Genomic DNA, 11,465 nt, shown 5'->3' on the forward strand with positions numbered 1-11,465 from the left:
CTCGTTTTATGTCTTCCGTCCTTCCTTGGCCGCCACCTTTGCTAATTTCAAGCGGTCAGCACATTTAGCAAGTTTGTGGCTGCTCGACTGAGCAAGCCATTAATCTACATTAGAAAACGGGGAGGATCGGAACCTTCCAGAGGCAGCCTCCCCACCCCCAATCCTGCAGGCGATCTTACCTCTCTGGGTTTACGACACCCGCTGTGACTTGTGTGAGTTTTCCTTTTCACCTTCTTGCTTGAAGACCTGCACTATTAACACTGCCTGGCACCGGGCACCCAGGCTCCGATCTCCAGCGCCTCACAGCAGGACCGTGCCCAGCCGTGGCCTCTGCTTCCCTTTCCAAGAAGCTGTTCTCTCCCTTTGTCCTAGAGAATCTCGGCACAACGGGCTTCCGCGTGGTGACCCTGAGCATGCGTCCTGCGGGAGTTTTATTTGCCCTGTTCCTCTTCTTCTTTTTTATCCTGTGCATGAAATGTCTCCTTTTTCTTAAAACTCTTGAAAAAAATAATCACATTTGTCCATGTTCATTCAAATGAGTTATATTCAAAAACTAGGAGAGGTTTCCTTTAGCCCTTAGGTCCGTTATGCCTGCTGTTAGATAAAACTACCCCAAGGTGGCCTGTCTTGAAAAAAAATTAAATAAGCCTCTGTTTCCGAGGCTGGCTCTGCACACAGCACAGGCCCAGAGGAGCACAGCGAGGGCTGGACACAGCTCCAGTGCCCTTCGCGCACGTTTATAGTTTTGTGAATTACACCTGCTCTTTCTAAGAAGTCATCCACCTTAGACCTGGGAAGGGCCAGAGGGTATGTCTGGGCTAGGGGTGTCCAAAGCACATCTTTTCTGGGAAAAGTTCTGCCTTCAAATACCTCCTGACATGAGATGCCAGTATAAAACATTAGAGCTCATGCATCTTCACAAACCCCCTGTAGGATCTATGCACCGCAAGATCTCTAGCCTCTAGCCCTGCCCCAGGGGCCCATCTTCAACGGGCTCTCTTGCCCTCTCTTTCTCAGGTTGGATTGAGCAATAGTCCATGCCAACTGGAATTCTGAGCAAAACAAGGTCAGGCTACTCAGTGCCCAGACATGTTCCCTTCAGGGTAGGGTGAAGCCCCTTCCTCTGTACCAGGTCCCCTCCGTGCAGCTGGCAAGGGCAGATGGGTCCCTGCTGTTAACCCCAGGACACTGCCTCAAGCCTCCAGATTCCTTAAACCCTGCAGGGATCCCTGAAAACAGTGGCTCTATTAAATGCTGCTCGCATTACCCGTTTTGAGTGTACTGTCGGCCTCTTGCCAGGATGCTGACCAACAGATACAGTGTGAAATCTCAGATTGTGATCCTCTCCTTGCCCAGAGCACAAACTTTCATCCAAAACACACATTTATGGGAACAGGGGAAGCTCTGGGAGAGACTTCAGCTGAGTTATAGCTCTCTTTTCTTCCCCTGGGTTTTGATCCTTCTTTTCCTTCCTGTCCTTTTAAGATTTTTGGAAAGAAGTGAAAGAGCTTTGGAAGTGCAGTGAGTCTGTCTGAGGCCAAGGGCAGTTGCACGCAGACCCTCTGCCAGTGCTTCAGTGGCCCTTGTCTTGCTGCCCGGCTGCCTGTGGGTCCACGCTCACATACCTGGTGCTGTCTGTCCGAATGTGACCTTGAGAATGATTTCCAAGGTATCTTCAGGGCCCGAGGCTCTCTCCCAAACCTGCTCAGTGGCCCTGCTCTCTCTCAGATGTTCCCAGGTGACCTTGTGTGTCCTTCCTGCTGTGCTGCTCAGTCATCCTGGGACTGTAAAGCTGAGAGGTCCCAGCCAAAACATGGCAGAAATATCTGTCTCCCCCCTGGGCTCTCCCAAGGCTCGAGCGTATCAATAAACGCTCCTGGAAACGAAGGCAAAGTCCAGGGCTTGTTGTTTCAGTCAAACCCTGAACTTGACCCCTTCTGATAAACCCTCAGATGCAGAGGTGATGTCAAAGGCCCCTGACACAGGGCAGGTATAGGAGTCCAGAGGGTAACCTTTTTCCTTTCAACGTTTGAGTCCCAAGAAATAAAACTGCACAAATATTCTCTCCACTTCTCCTGACTTCTCGAAGGCTCCACATGTAAGCTCATTGATAGTCTTGGTGTGTTCCTCAGTATTTGTGCTTTTAATAGATATTGCAAGTGTGTTTAATGTGAAAATAGAAACGGAGAGCTCTTAAAAGAGCTTACTCAAAATCCTGCCAATTACTGAAGCCTACCAGACAAGAAGGAGCCACTTTTTTTTTTTTTTTTTTGATACAAGGGGGAAAAGTGTTTCCACCAAAGCTTGGCCCTTTGTCTTAAAAAAAAAAAAAATGCATCTCCTGGGTACTGAGTTTTAATAGTAAATACAGATGTAGCTATGTCATGTTAAAAGCATGACCAAATGGCAGTGCGATGTTTGGGGCATTGCTATGTCACTTTAAAATGCATAGTGTCATCTCAAAGAGCACTGTCACTGTGAAGGAGGCAGCATTCATGCTGATTGTGTGACTCCCTATCTCTTGGTTCCTGGAGGAGATCATCTTCAAGTCAGAAGTCCTTCCGGACCATGAGCTCGTCTTCAGCTTCCAGTGCATCTTTTCACCTTGGTTACCAACATCTGAAGGCAAGAAATGGCTGAGACCCCACTGCAAGTCCTGAAGGAAGTTATTGTTAGACAAAATGAACAAGTAAATGCCTTAGGCCTGAGCCGTTGCCCACACCAGCCCCATGTTGGCTCAGGATCTCACCAACTGTTTCTGATCCCACAGTCTGAAGTAAGTTTGTGGAAATACAAAGGTCACATCTTCCGTAACCCTCAGCAGTCCCCAGTGGAGCTAAGGAATTAAAAGTTGCTTAAACCTTTTTCCTGTTGCCAGTTTTTCTTAAACATGCGCTCTGTTCTATTTTTTCCCCCATTCTCAGAGAATAAGAAAGCTTAGCCAACTGCAATTTCAAAGTATTGCTTCGTAAGCCCAGGCCAAGTGTAGAGATTTGATAGAATTCTGATTAATGCATCTTATTACATTAATTTTTGGAGGAACCCGAAGGCATTTCTCCTATCCCTAGTGCAGATGGGCCTGCCAGAAGCATTTGTCTCCTTAAAAAGCTAATATCTTCAGCTACCAACCACCATAAAACTGGAAATCTATCGGAAGACTTGGCCCCTCTAGATGTGCATACGGCACGCTACAAAATAGATATAGAACTTGGCTGAACTTTGCTTCAAATTTGCCAATCAAAACTCAGGATCCCACGCCAAGTTGGCTACAGAACCTCTTGCTTGGAGCCAGGACTAATTATGTCAACAAGTAGTTCAAGTTGAGCCCCTGTTAAGTCGAGTCCCGCACTCGTGGGCGCTGTGGATGAGTCTGGTGTGTAGGCGAACTGGCCATGCTCAGAAGAGCTATCTCTGCCTTCTCAGGTTTCCACTTGAAATCCCAGGACCTCGGCTGGGTCTAAGCCTTCCTGTACCCCTGGGGTGCTCGCTCCCCTCTGAGATCACCCCAGGGGTTCTCATTACAAGTTCTCCCTGGAAATGAGCAGTGTTCTCATTGGGCTTTCCAGCAAGGTGACTCGGAGGGGAAGTTCATGGTGCAGAGCATGCCTTAGGATGTGTCCTTGAGTTTGCACCTGTGAAAGGAAGAGGGCAAAGGCAGAGTGGGCGGAGGGAGAAGTGGGGCTTAGCGCTGGCCGTCTCCTCCCCCAGAACTCGCTTCCTTGATCAAGTCGGTAACCATCTGGGGCTTCTGTCTTCTCTTCCCTGAAATGGAGCCAGTGCTACTTAACTCCGAAGGTTGTTTAAGTGTAGGTGAGAATATTGGCAGAAATCCATTAACCTGGAGAGAGGAGGTATGAAGTGGAGGTTATGTGTGTGGGTTAAGAGCAGGCTGGGGAAGGCTGGCTCACATCCTGGTTCCTTAGCGGATTGTTCCTGGGGAAGTCACTTAATCTCTCTGCTCCTCGGTGGGCTCAGCCCTAGAGTGGAAGTCTGTTTTTGCAAACTCAGTGAAATTGTGTTGGTGAAGCTCCTGGGTCTGGACTTGGCCCACTGCGCTCCGCTGTTCATTTCCCTAAGGCCCTGGGTCTCCTCCTGAGTCCCAGCCCACCAGCCAGCCTTGGCGGCTCACCCTCCTTTCTCTGTCCTCTCACCCGCATCAGGTTCCTGGGTGAAATGAGCCGAGCTTGGCAGTCAGGCCACCCACAGAGCTATCTCTGTGGCATTGCTGGTGAGGATTCTGAGTTTAGGCCTTGGCATCAGTGAGTGTAGAACTCAACGTTGGGCCTGTGCATTCTGAGATGGAGTGGGCACTTATTTTTTTTTCTTCTTCATTTGGCACCAGTGTTAATAAAATGGCAGTGATGACCCAGCAATAGAGAAGGAACAAACTAATGTAAGTAAGATGTTTTTCTTACTGTTTACTTTCTTCTTGTAGTCTCTCCATTCCCGTGACAACTACAATGTGCCTGGCAGTGCCTTAGGCTCTCAGGGTGCTCGATGACCCACAATCCCCTAGCCGCTTATGTCTAACTGCTAAGGAAACAAGAACAGCAGTGGGCCCCTGTGAGTTTTGATGTGAATTGCTGAGTTGATAGCACGAGTGTTCTTTCCCATGTGTAACCCTGAGTTCTGGCCTCTGCAGAAAACACTATGCAGCATGGTGCCGGGCACAAAATAGGTGCTCAGTAGATAGCAGCACAGATTCAGACTCCTCAATCCAAAGGAAACCATCAGTCCAAACCAAGCTTCAGCAGGAATTTTAGATATCAAAACAAACTCTCTGAAGTCTGGAGGGCTGCTTGAACCAACTAAAATCCCCACCTCCCATCAGAGTTTGGAGTGTTTTAGGAATAAAAATCTTCAGAGTCTAGATATTCACTAGAACCCAGAGGCACAGTGTTCCAAACAGGCAGCACGTGCTTTTGGTTCCTTCCAACACTTTCTTCTGCAGAGTCCCGCTGCAGGGCCGAGTTGCATGCTTCACCATCACCGCCACTACTCCACAGACAGACATATTGAAGAAGGAGTCCAGGGGAACGGGACACTGGGGGAGACGCCTCGGGAAGCCTGTTTCCTCTTCAGGAATGTCATCTAATTGGAAGGCAATCCTTACAGGGCAGCCTTTTGTAAATCAGGAAGGGGAAGAAAGGGTTACTAACTAAGACATCCCCAAAAGACTCTGTTAAGAAGCCAAGTGGGGGACTAGGCAAAGGGGCCCTCACGTTGTTGGTAAATTTGTGAATAAATCTGTTAACGAAATCCTGGATTCATATTCAACTTGAGAAACAGGGAGAGGCCTTTCACTGCACGCTGCGAAGTTTGAATACACTTTCAGTCGCTCTTCGTTATCTCAAATTAAATCTTAAATTGAGCTTGTGGTTCTGTGAATTAATACTCGGGCCTTTCAGCCCTGCTGCTGAGGTCATTCAAATCTAATGGTGGAAATGGTCCCAGGGTCAGGCCTCGGGTGGCGCTGTATAGAAACGCCTTAATGATGCCGCCAGATGTTTGCATTCTACAACTGGGGCGGCTGGGCCCTGGGGGGGCCGCGGCTGGGGAGGGGCTCACTGATTGTATCAGCGCCTGTGTGAATGAAGGGGTGTAGGGCTGCATGCCTCCCACCATTCCAAGTTGGAATAAGAGGCAGGTGTTCCTAAAGCAGAAAAATGGGAGCCATCGCTGCCTGGACGGTCACCGTGGTGACCCTCATCTCCAGGCGCTATGGACAGAGAGCGGTCACCTGTCTGCCTAATCACAGCAATCCAGAGCCGTTCCATTCATTCAACAAATGTTTAATAACAGCCTCACCTGGGGTGTGACAGACATGGTTTGGGAAAACAGATGTGGCCCCGTGCCAAGGAGTTTATCTGAACGCACGCACATGTCTGTGCCCAGGTGTGTTTAAGGCTGGCCTAGTGCAGCTGGCCTGTGGCCCTGAGGGAGGACTGGACACCCTGAACTTCTGCACTTCTTCACTGTAGCTTTCTGGCCTTCAGATCCAATTTTTTAAATTTATTTTCTAGCATTTCATTTGGTTTTACTTTTTATTCATTGAAACTTTGAAATAAGAGTTTTTAAAAATCTGTTTGCTTTTAAACAATCTTTAGAATTATGTAAAGGTTAAACATTATTTTCAAAATTTTTTTTATTTTTTATTTTTGGTACTGAGGATTAAACTTTACCACTGAACCACATCCCCAGTCCTATTTATTTATCTATTTATTTGGGATACTGGGGATGGAACCCACAGATGCTTAACCACTGAACCACATCACCAGTCATTTTTATTTTTTTGTTTTGAGACAAGATCTCTCAAAATTGCTTAGGGAGGGTCTCGTGCAGTTGCTGAGACTGGCCTTGAACTTGGGCTCTTCCTGCCTCAGCCTCAGGAGTCACTGGGATTTCAACTTCAATTTAATATTTTGATGGACAGTCCACTCTTACCCACAGACACATCCAAATGTTTAATTCTACTTATGGACAGTTTTTCTAATGATAACAAAATGACCAATGAGGACAGAACTTTTATTGACCCAATTGTGTGATTGATTGATTTACTGGAGTCAGCCCAGGGTCCTTTACAAGGTTAGTTCATCAAATCTAGAAATCCATTTCCTCATTCATTCATCCAAGCCCAAATCACTCCTTGGGTCAGTATTTATTATGCACCTGCTGTATATCAGACCAGGCTCTGGGTGCAAGGGAAAGACTAGCAAAGCATTGGGGGTCGCAGGCGCTTTGGATGCGAACTGAAGAGGTAGAGAGACGCAGTCACGCATTTCCTGTGGCAGCAATTTTTAGTTGCTTTTGTTTTTATTTGTTGTTGTTGTTGTTTCCAGTGGTGAACAGCAGCGGGAGGGCAGTGTGATAACTGGAATCTAAGGGCCCTTTTTGTTCTCTCTAAGCTTGTCCTCACCGGACAGACCAGGAGCGAGGTGGTCCTGAGCTCCTGATAAGGCGCCCATCAGTCCCACTTAAAAGATGAGACAGCTGACACCCAGGGAGGTCACAGAGCAGGACTGAGGTTCCCAAATCCAGCAGTTTCTTCCTACTGCACCGGCTGCTTCTATAGGACGGGCCAGGAAAGCAGGGTCCCTGCAGCTCAGGATGGCCCAGCCCCCAGCCAGGAGTCTCAGAGGAGCCCCATGCAGACCTCACTCATGACCCTCTGGGTCCCCAGCTGAGTAAACCAGGATTATCTATCTCTGGGCCATTTGGGGGAACGGGGAGCAGGCAGCTGACTTGAATCACAGCAGGGCTGGGATCAGGGTGAGGACGTGAGATCGTGGCCTTACTCCAAGCTGGTGTTTTGCTCATCATAGATCTTAACATATTCATCTTGACATGTAAAAAGAGAAAAATCCACCATATTATTGTAGTGAAATATTATTTGGTTTGTGATGCTGCCTTCAGTTTTGCGGCAAACATGAGTGTCTCCTGCGGGTCCAGATCCTGAATCCTAGAGCAGTCACTGCCTACAGCTGCCATAACAAGTTACTGCAGACTTAGGGACTTAGAACAAGAGAACTAATTCTCTCAAGGTTCTAGAGTCCAGATGTCCAAAATCAAGGTGTTAAGAGGGCTGCGCTCCCTCTGGAGGCTCCAGCCAAGAATCTATTCCTTGCTTCCTTCGATTTCTGGTGGCCTCTGGGAATCCTGGGCTTATGGCCGCATCCTACTCCAGAATCTGTCTGCATGGTCACATGGCCTCCTCTTCTGTCCCTTCCTCTCTTTCTCTATAAGGTCATTTGTCTCTGGATTCAGGGCCTACCCTGTTGATTCTTCAGATCAAGATCTTGATTCTTCACTTAATCATATCTATAAAGACATAATTCCCTCTAGGGTCACTTTCACAAGTTGGAGGGAGTTGAAGTGGGACATGTATCTTGGAGGGCCACCATTCAGTCCACCACGCGGAGCACAGTGGAGGGATGGTGTGAGGTCAGAGGCCCAGACCAGCGTCACAGACCCTGGGAAGGGGTGTGACGTCTCAGTGTTTCCCGACTGTCCTCTTCCTTTCTCTTTAGCTGGAGGAGTAACCAGGGAGCACCTGGTTACTGTGGCCAGACACAAGGGGTGACGGGTTTGGATAAGTTATTTCCTTCCCTCCTCAGGACTAGCTGGCTGGGTTCAAATGCTCCACTTCCCACTTCCTCCCATCCCCGTGGTTTAATGGTGGAAGGGAAGTCGGAGAGCTCTGGTAAACGGCATTATTGGGGGATCTGATCCCCATTCTCTCTAGTCAAAAAGCCATGGTCCTTTCCAGGACCCCAGCCGGACCCTCTGGGGGCTGCAGCGTCTCAGCTGCACCCCAGCTGCAAAGCACACATGCCTCCACAGAAAGGAGAGCTGGAGGAAGAGCTGAACTGCTGACCCCTCGGAGCCCTGAGAGCTGACTCGCTGGCCAAGCACTGGGCTCTGTGACCTCAGAGGAGCCTTTGGAGGGAAGATGCTGGTCCTGCCCATTTCACAGATGAGGAAAGTAAGGCCCAATTATGTCACTCCCTGAGGATGCTGAGGTGCTGGTGCTGTGTGGTTGACAGACCAGGTATGTTCTCTCTCCCTAGGGCTGTCCTGTCCTCCCACATTCCTCCAATACACCTCTGGCTCCATTTCAGAGCAGGGAGGCCCCAGGACAGAAAGCACTTGGTTTGGAAGCAGGAGAAACCACACCTGTGCACCAGCCACTGCTGTGATCGCAGGCCCCGGGACGCGCCCCCTTGCTAGGAATGGGCTTGTGCTGGATTGATGAGGCTGAGGGGCTGGGCTGGCTCACAGGGCCAGGGATGGAGGTGCAGTGGGAGTGTCGGGTCAAGAGGGGAATTGGCTGCTGGGTGTCCTTGGGTGCAGATTGCTGCAGGCCTGGCCTACTGGGAGCCTGGTGTCTGCGTTAGCTCCTCGGGCCATCAGGCCTAATGACACCCGTGCCAACAGACAGGAGGCAGCAAGTGACAGGAGGGCAGAGGGATGCCAGCTAATCTAATCTGAACACCCCACCCATGGGGCCTGGGGAGTCTAGGCCTGGCTGCTGTTCCCTGTCACCCTGGCAAAGAGGATGACAGTCAAAGAGCCACCTCCAGAGAGAAGGGCCTTTGATGGATGTCAGTCCAGGGCCTGGAAATGTGGGATGCACAACAGAAACCGTCCTTCTCCCTGGAGGAGGCCAGAGAAGCAGGAAGCAGGGAGGATGGAGGTTGCCGAGGTGCCCGCCGTGTGCGGGTTTGGGTCCTGATGCTGTCCCCATGGTTGTGACCCACTTTCCATAGGATAGCCACCCTGTGCCCAGCACTGCATGGGGCAGTTTTAGCCAGCATTAATATAGAACTATACGCTAATTTAATTTATAACAATCTTATTGGTGAGTGTTCTACTGTGTGCCAAACAGTAGCACCTACTTACATATTAACAATTAACATAATTAATGCTGTCATTATGTGCCATACCCTATGATATGACCTTTATTAGTTATGGAGGTGTATTATAAGCCAGTTATGTGCAGGGAACTGGTGTTCATTGCTGATACCATCATTGTTGCTGATTCTGCAACCCTATAAAGTGGGCACTATTATTATTTCTATTTTATGAATGAGCAATTTGGGACTTAACTGAATTTGAGACCATATAATGGAGCCACTCAAATAGCCATCTTTTGAGCAGCATTTCAAAATGCTCATTCACTGTGCACCCTGTGTTAGTCCTAAAATGTAGAAGTGGTTCTCCTTATTTGTAATGGAGGAAGTGAAAAATCATAGAGATGAGGGAATTTGCCCAAGTGCCACAGGTGGGAGTCACAGAGCCACGATTTAACCCCTGGCCTCTCTTTCCTGCCATTCTGCCCAGGGCTGGTGGGAGGCTCAAGGAGCTGGGGGGGGGGGTTGCTCTATGTCCAGGGCTAGAGGAACAGCTGCTGTGAGGCTCCAGGCCCACACAAGAATGAGCTTGGAGCCAGCGGCACCAGGACTAGGTTTGCTAGTTGTTGCTGTGAAGTGGGACTCTCTCGGTGTTCCAGTACAAGGGGAGGGGATCCCGTGTGGTTTCCAAGCAGCTGATCCTCACTAAACTAGGGTTCACCTGACTCATCTTAATGGTGCTGTGGTGAGAAATGTGTGGTGTGAGAATCAACATCCTATATATTCTGCAGACTAACTGCTTGGGTTAAAATCCCTGTTGAGCATGAGGGAGAAACAGGGACCATCAGAGAACCTACTTCGTTGGTTTCTGTGAGAGTAAGATGGAGACGGCTCCTCGAGTGCCTCAGGCGATGCTTAGCTCCAGTTCTGTGTGTGCAATGGCGGGATGGGGCGCATCTAAGCCCCTGGGGGCAAGAGCTCCTGCTCTCTCACTACCCACCACCACCCTCCTGCTCCTGTGTCCCCAAAGTTTTCCATTTTTGCCTTCTTTCTCTGGATCCCTTCCCCGGTCCCCTCTTCTGAGCCTCCAGAGGCTGGATTCTGTTTGTCGGTGGACTAAGTCCTGAGCCCAGGAAGAGAGCAAAAAGACCTGCAGGAGTCAGTGAGCTGAGGCGACAGTGTCCACAGCACCCTGGGCACTCATTCAGACCAGTCAGGAGTGGGGAGAGATCCAATCACCTCCAAGCCGATGGGACTCGAGGCTTTGGTTCATCTTCCCAGGCTCTCAGGCCTCCCGAGGACCACAGGTTCTGATGCAGACAAGCAGAGGTCCTCAAAGAAATGGCTGCCTCAGCACCCAGCTCCCATCCCAAAGATTCCCACTCACTTGATCCAGGATGTGACCCTAGAATCTGCATGTTTAACCAGCATCATGGGGGTTCTGATGCTGGTGGTGCCTGGGTTACATCTTGAGAAATGTTGATCCGTATCAGAGGATGGCCCACAGCCAAATCCACCAACCGCCTGGTTCTCGATATTAACTGCTATTGGAAGAAGGTTCTGCCAAATTCCTGCCTATTGTCTTTGGCTACTTCCAAGGTATAATAGCAGAATTAGGTAGTTTCAACAGAGAGTAAGCCGGCCACCCCCAAGTATTTTCCATTTAGCTCCTTATAGAAATAGCTTACCAATCCATGGGGCAGAGCATTTTCTAGAGATCCGATTTAAAGGTCCGATTTAAAGGTCATTCGGACAGCAAAAGTATAAAACGACCATCTGTATTAGTCAGGGATCCAGAGAAACAGAACAAAGAGGGGAGATAGAGGTGTCCATATTGTTATAGATCATGTAGGTTTAGATTTAAGGAATTGGCTCACATGACTACAAAAGCCGAGAAGTCCAGGATCTGCATTTGATGGTCTGCAGAGCCCACAGACACTCTCCATGTCCAAAGTCGGGAGGACACCAGTGTCCCAGCTGAGGTGGGGGGCATCCTTCCTTTCTCAGCTTTTGTTTTATTCAGGCCTTCAAAAGGTTGGAGGAGCCCCACCCGCACTGAGGGGGGCAGCCTGTTTCAATCTCAACCCAGAACACCCCTAGAGACCACCAAGAAAT

General features: G+C 49.2%; 2 protein-coding genes across 4 annotated transcripts in view; one reads left to right on the forward strand and one right to left on the reverse strand.

Moving 5' to 3' along the window:
* Positions 1 to 1,919, reverse strand: part of LOC124086722 (uncharacterized) — a 51,524-nt gene extending 49,605 nt beyond the window's left edge. Inside the window, exon 1 of one of the 3 annotated variants that reach the window (XR_009225917.1) lies at positions 1,626 to 1,916. The gene's annotated coding sequence lies outside the window, so the exon portion shown is untranslated. Of the gene's footprint in view, positions 1 to 179 lie in introns of all 3 variants that reach the window. The other 2 variants (XR_006849896.2, XR_009225918.1) reach the window with 2 other exon arrangements.
* Wwox (WW domain containing oxidoreductase) overlaps positions 1 to 9,869 on the forward strand; it is a 563,473-nt gene extending 553,604 nt beyond the window's left edge. Inside the window, exon 9 of the mRNA XM_046435189.2 lies at positions 2,535 to 9,869. Within this exon, the coding sequence (XP_046291145.1) occupies positions 2,535 to 2,660 (126 nt within the window). The 3' untranslated portion in view covers positions 2,661 to 9,869. The remainder of the gene's footprint in view (positions 1 to 2,534) is intronic.
* Positions 9,870 to 11,465: the final 1,596 nt, after the last annotated feature.

This window comes from Marmota monax, unplaced genomic scaffold (assembly GCF_021218885.2).
Source record: "Marmota monax isolate L192 unplaced genomic scaffold, Marmota_monax_Labrador192_F-V1.1 WCK01_AAM20220418_F8-fsc00024, whole genome shotgun sequence".
In the NCBI taxonomy this organism is placed as follows: Eukaryota; Metazoa; Chordata; class Mammalia; order Rodentia; family Sciuridae; genus Marmota; species Marmota monax.